At 39.9% G+C, this 6,654-nt stretch overlaps 1 protein-coding gene across 1 annotated transcript; it reads right to left on the bottom strand.

Annotated features, from left to right (window-relative positions):
• Positions 1 to 2,995: 2,995 nt before the first annotated feature.
• On the bottom strand, positions 2,996 to 3,358 carry LOC145110987 (uncharacterized). The gene has a single exon (XM_079047295.1). It carries the CDS (start codon positions 3,356 to 3,358, stop codon positions 2,996 to 2,998), a length of 363 nt encoding a protein of 120 aa, XP_078903421.1.
• Between the last annotated feature and the right edge of the window lie 3,296 nt (positions 3,359 to 6,654).

A 6,654-nucleotide genomic window follows, 5' to 3' on the forward strand; every position in this document is an offset into this window, starting at 1 on the left:
GCTCGCAGGGAAGGGCTCGCACATGGGCTGCACGTGCGAAGTGGCTGCTGGCAACTCCTGATTGGACCGAGGCCTAGGTCCGAAGTAGAGGGTTCCGTGGCAGCCTGCGAGGGTTCGGTCACGTGATAAAGGGCACGCGTCGCACTTCTACTGGACCGCTTCGGATAAGCTCACGAGATCGGATGACTCAGCAGCTCGGACACGTGGCTCGCATGACTCACCAATTTCGGACACGTGTCACATTCTAAGCGAGGGTGACGTGGCAAAAACGTGACTATGCGAATTTTCTCGATTTTCGCGCCAAAACTTCTAAAATCCATAACTTTCGCATACGAGCTCCGTTTTTGACGTTCTTTATATGCACGCGTAGGTAAAATTACACTCTACAACTTTCGTTTAGACTTCGTCGGCTAATTTTAACTTTAATTTTTATATTATTATTTTTAACAGACCGAGACAGGAAATCCGTAAAAAAATCATAACTTCTTCATCGGACGTCCGTTTTCGTCAGACTTTTTACCGTTGTACTACTAATGACGAGACCTTCGATTCTCGTTTAGGTCGTGTCGGCTAAAAATCACTCGATCTAAAATTCGAGTTTTTAGGTGTCTACTGCTAAGCTGAAACTTCGAAAAATCATAACTTCCTCATACGAAGTCAGATTTGGCGTTCTTTTTATCGAACTTCTTGGTTTAACGAATACTACGAGTTTCATTTAGATTACTAAGGCTAAAAAGTAGTTTATCAAAAACTCACTTTTTACGACATTCGGCACCGTGCCGGTTTATCGCGAAACTGCGACAGGTCATAACTTCTTCGTTATAACTCGGATTTCGGCATTCTTTATATATCCGTAATCCTTGTCACGAACACTACAACTTTCTTAATAAATATCGGCTTTATCTAATATTTATTTTTGACGGTCATTTTTATTCTTAATTAATTAACTCCTACTAATTAAGCATAAAACACATAAAACACATAATATTCACATAATTCCTTTTCATTTCTTCAAAATAAGTCACAAAGGTTAACCTAGACTATCACGTCAATATTAATGCCTAGCCTAGAAACACGGGCATTACAAGGGTGGAGCTGCTCAGCAAGGAGAAGGTTGAGAGAGAGGAGGAACATGTACACGAGATGGAGGAGGTGATCTCCGACGCGAAGGTCAGCACTACGGTGGCTGTTTGGGAGGCCAAGATCCGTCTTGTGGAGGATCTTAAAAATGCAGGTTCCTGGGATGTGGATGGTTGGCGCGAGGCACTGGCCAAGGTGACTGGCAAGCCTGCTAGGATCTTGTACTGCAGCTGACTGAGGGAGGGGAGAAGAAGGCCGATAATGGCCAGGCTAAGGTCTAGGCCTTTTTTAGGTGATTAGAGTAGTTTTTTGATGTAACCATTCGACTCCTATAGGTCTGTAAGCCTTTTATTTCGAATATAATGGCTAATATTTCTTTTGTCTTTCTACGTTTCCTGCATAATACAATACTAAGGTCTTTGCACAGTTAGGATCCTAAAAGTAGTGGATAATTTTTAAGACGAAACGGTTTGATAAGGATTGAAACAAGAACTGACTTTTTAAGTAATTTTAAAGTTTCTTTAGAAGTTTGATGATTAACTCGTAATCTTTAAAACTTCTTTAAAGATATCAATTTAAAAGATGAAAGTTCATAAATCGGTGATTGATTTAGGATCTTGGAAAGTTTAGGATCCTTGATTTTACTTAAAATTTCAAAGGAAATATGGAACCTGATTGTCTTCGAGTTTCTATTTAAGCTTCATAAGTCTTTGAATTTTATAATTTACTGAGGATAAATTCCCACTTAGGAGAGAACTTTGGTTCACTGCTGAGAACGAGGTTCTTTACTAATGAAGGTCGATGAGGATCCTTAAGGGCAAGGATCCTTACTGTTAGATATCCTTAAATATAAGGATCTCAAATCACATATGGGAAATTTCTTCTTAGGATAACCTGTTTAGATTATAGACTTTGACAAAATTGTTGTGTAACACCGTAGGTTCAATAGATAACATGTTAATGTTATATTCTGGGGGGATCCCAACTTGTGATATAATTCATGGGAGAGATCCTTATTTATAATAACATGAAAATGTTATAATTCGATTGTATTCTCTGGGGAAAATTCCTAACGTGTGATAACATGAAGATGTTATAAATCTTATTTAATTTCTGGGGCAAGATCCCAATCTTTGATAACATGAAAATGTTATGAACCTTAAGTAATTACTGGGGTAGGATCCCGTTTTTTGGATAACATGAAAATGTTATAAACCTTAAGGATCTCAACTTGTGTTCAAAGATAAGAGGGTTGCCAAGCCACTGAATCGTGAAATGATCCCCTTACCCGTATCCCACAGTTAGATATCATGCGTCCAAGCGAGGTGTATAAAACTTAGTTCGTGTGAAAGAGGTAATTATCTCTTTAAACCTTAGAGGGGATTGAGTACCCTTAAGCATAGGAGAGATGATCAGTCTCTAGCTTGTGTATACGATAGTTTAAAGATTACATTGTTAAATATAATGGAGTTTACCAAGTATTAAGGCGTTGAGATCTTCATGTGTCAAGATCCTTGTGTTTCAAGGTGTTTAACCTTGAGAATCATGATGTTTCAGGATCTTCAATCTTAAAGATCCTTAACCGTACGTTGTTCTGCATAGCAAACGTTAGCTAAGGGTGGACGTTAGTCTAGCTAACGGCCCTTCGATGCTTAAGTTAGTAATGTATTCGAGGAGAAAACAAGTGACAACGAAAATTTTAAGGTGAAGAACATGTGTACCTTGGTTTTGTTGGCAGAACGTCTCCTTCGAGTGTTGCTAGCCAATATGCTCCTTTTCCTGCTTCAACATCTATAAGATATACTCCTCCCCATTTAGGAGCAAATTTTCCTGCACTAGGATCCTTGGTGTTTTGGAATGTTTTCCTTAATACCAAGTCTCCTATTTGAAACCTTCTGAATCTTATGTTCATATTTTAGGCTTTGGTGATCCTTTGTTGATGAGTAGCAATGCGTATTTTGGCAAGATCCCTAAGCTCGTCAATAGTGTCAAGATCTTGTGCTAGGATCCTGTCGTTATTCTCTTGGTCTTGCAGCAAGTATCTTGCCGTCAGGATCTCTACTTCGGTAGGGATTACTGCTTCTGTCCCAAACACCAAAGTATAGGGGGTCTGACATGTGGCCACTTTGGAAGTGGTCCTATTTGCCCACAAAACAAAAGGAAGCTCTTCTGCCCATCTTCCTTTCTTTTTGTCCAACCTTTTCTCTAAATTGTTTACTATGATTTTGTTGCTAGATTCCTCTTGACCGTTAGCTTGGGGATGAACAGGAGTGGACATTATCATTTTGATTCCTCAGCTTGTGCAAAAGTCTCTTGTCCTTTTTCTTACAAATTGGGATCCATTGTCACATATGATTTCAACCGGGATCCCAAACCTAGTCAAGATAATACGTTTAATAAATGATACTACCTCTTTGTCTCTTACATGAACGAAAGCTTCAACTTCGATCCATTTGGAGAAGTAATCAGTCATCACCAACATGAAGACTTTTCCTCCTGGGGCCACTGGTAATTTTCCTACTATATCCATCCCCCATTTCATGAATGCCCATGGGGAGATAATAGGATGTAGAGGTTCTGTCGATTGATGTAGGATGTTGCTGTGTCTTTGGCAAGCATCACACTTTTGAGCATGTAGAAAGGAGTCTTTCTTCATGGTTGGCCAGTAGTATCCTGTTCTTAGTATTTTGGAGCATAAGGATCTGCCCCCAGTGTTATTGCCAAAATCTCCTTCGTGTATATCCTTTAAGACTTCTGCAGCTTCAGGATCTTCCAAGCATCTATGGTATGGACCTGCCATAGATTTTTTTTGTAAAGTTTACCTTGGATTAACACGAGTCTTGAGACTCTTGTACTGAATGCTCTTTTTCTTTTTTCTTCTGTTGGGATTGTGCCATTTTGGCGATACTCCATAAAGCGTTGGGTCCATGATCGCGGGCTTCTTCCAGGATCCTGTTCGTCGGGGTTTCTTGGAGGAAGGATCCTAGTGCTAGGATCTTTAATAGATGCTACGCTTGTCGGATGTTTAGGATCTTCTGATTTGTCGGAGAGGGTTTCTATAGCTGGGGTTATTATATGGGTTATAGGAATCTTCGTCTATGGTGGGATCCTAAATTGGCTAATGCATCCGCTTCTGTGTTTTCTTCTCTACGAATTTGGGTTAGGCTAAAGTTTTCGAAATCAGAAGCTAATTTTTTGAGGATCTCTAGATATAATGCTAATCTTTCATCTTTCACTGCATAAGATCTATTGAAGTGATTGGTTAGTAATAAAGAATCAACAAATACCCGAAGATCCCTGATTTGAAGATCCTTAACCAATTGTATTCCCATGATGAGTGCTTCGTATTCTGCTTCGTTGTTGGTAGTGTTGAATTCACAACTAACTGCCTTGGGGTATGATGTCCCCCTGTGGCGACTTTAGTATGATCCCTAGCCCTGTTCCTTTCTAATTTGCAGCTCTATCTGTGAACAGTGTCCATTTTCCCAGGTTTTCATCTTCTAGGAGTTGCTTGGCTTCCATGTCTACTTCGTTTTGTAGATCATCACTAAAGTCAGCCACAAAGTCTGCTAATGCTTGTGATTTTATGGCAGATCTTGGTTCGTATCTGATGTCAAACGTGCTTAACTTCACCGACCATTTTTCCATCCTTCCTCACATTTCTGGTTTTCTCATGACATTCTTAATACGATAATTAGTTTTTACATGTATAGTGTGGGTTTCGAAATAGTGTCTTAACTTAGTAGAAGCAGTTAATAAGGCAAGAATTAATTTTTCGAGGTGAGAGTACCTGGTTTCAGGATCCAAGAGACTTTTACTTACATAGTAGATAGGATGTTGGTCTCCGTTAAGATCCTTAGCCAAGACAACGCTTACTGCACTTGAGGATACTGAGAGGTAGAGGAGAAGTGGTTCCCCGTCTATGGGCTTTACCAGTAACGGTGCGGAACTCAAGTATTTTTTGAGCTCCTGAAAGGCTTTTTGTGATCTTCAATCCATTCGAACCTTTTGTTTTTCTTCAAGATGTCGTAGAAGGGTTTACATCTTTATGAGGATCTTGAAATGAACCTGTTGAGTGCTGCTACTCTTCAGGTTAGCCTTTGGATGTCTTTTGTTAAAGATGGGGATTTCAGCTTGATGATTGCTTTGATCTACTCCGGGCTTGCTTCTATTCCTCTCTTTTTTACCATATATCCAAGGAACTTTCCCGACTTCATCCCGAAATGGCATTTGAGCGGATTCAACTTCATATTGTATTCGTCCAGGATGTCAAATGACTCCTTGAGATCTTTGAGGTGATCTTCATATTTCATTAATTTTACTACCATGTCGTCAATGTAGACTTCCATCGTGTTCCCCATCTTGTATTTAAACATCCGATTCACCAGTCTTTGATATGCTGCTCCTGTATTTTTAAGATCGAAAGGCATTGCAGTGTAACAATATATACCTGTTGGTGTTATGAATGCCGTATCTTCTTGATTGGATGGCTCCATCTGGATTTGTTGAAATCCTGCTGAAGTGTCCATGAAGGTTAAGAGTTCGTGGCCAGCTGTTGCATCTATCATAGAGTCAATGTGTGGTAGAGGGAAAGGATCCTTAGGACAAGCCTTATTAAGATCCGTATAGTCTACACACACTCGCCATTTGCCGTTTTTTTGTACGACAACCATGTTTTCTAGCCGTCTTGGGAACTTTACTTCCTTGATCATCCCTGTTTTGAGGAGCTTCTCTACTTCTTCTTGGAGGATCTGATTCCTTTCAGGTGCAAACTTCCTTCTCTTTTGGTGTATTGGTCTGAAAGAAGGATGAATATTAAGTTTATGAGTAATAATACTCTTGTTTATAACTATCATATCTTCGTGTTTCCATGCGAATGTCTTGCTTCTGGTTCTTAGGAAGTTCACCAGATCTTGCTCGATTTGTTCAGGCATTGAGGATCCTATGAGGACTTTAGCTTCAGGATCCTTGATGCCCAATGGCACTTCTTTCACGTCCTGTCCCTTTGTTTCTAGAACATGTCGTGCCCCCTGTCTGAATTGCTATGCTTGTTGAGGTTTGGTTGTGGATTTCATAGAGGTCTTATAACATTCTTTCGATTCTTGCTGGTCTCCCATGATGTTCATTGTTCCCCATGGAGTAGGAAATTTTACACACTGATGGTATGTTGATGGAACCGCTTTCATCTCGTGGATCCATGGTCTACCTAGTATAACATTAAGAAGATAAGGTGTCAATAACACATAAATTATGGATAGAGTTTACCCCTTCTATGTATATTGGTAGCTTTATTTACCCAATCGTGTGTTTCGTTTCCCCGCTAAATCCTATGAGGACTGAGGATCTCTTGATTATTTCTGATTCTGGGATGTTCATCCTTTTTAGTGCGTCTAGAAGTACGATATTGACCGATGATCCCCCGTCAACAAGGATCCTTCTGACGAAATGGTTGGCCATGTACAGTGTTATTACGAGTCCATCATGGTGAGGATCCTGAATTCCTTCCCTGTCCGTCTCGTCAAATGTGATTTTTTTTTCACTGCTAATCATGGTATTCTTCAGTGTTCTATCTTC

The sequence above is a fragment of the Lactuca virosa genome, chromosome 5 (assembly GCF_052849685.1).
Source record: "Lactuca virosa cultivar CGN04683 chromosome 5, Lactuca_virosa_CGN04683_v6, whole genome shotgun sequence".
Taxonomy (NCBI): domain Eukaryota; kingdom Viridiplantae; phylum Streptophyta; class Magnoliopsida; order Asterales; family Asteraceae; genus Lactuca; species Lactuca virosa.

What these genes read in the sequence shown, in the direction of transcription:
- LOC145110987 (XM_079047295.1), bottom strand. Translation starts at nt 3,358, where the DNA reads ATGTCCACTCCTGTTCATCCCCAAGCTAACGGTCAAGAGGAATCTAGC.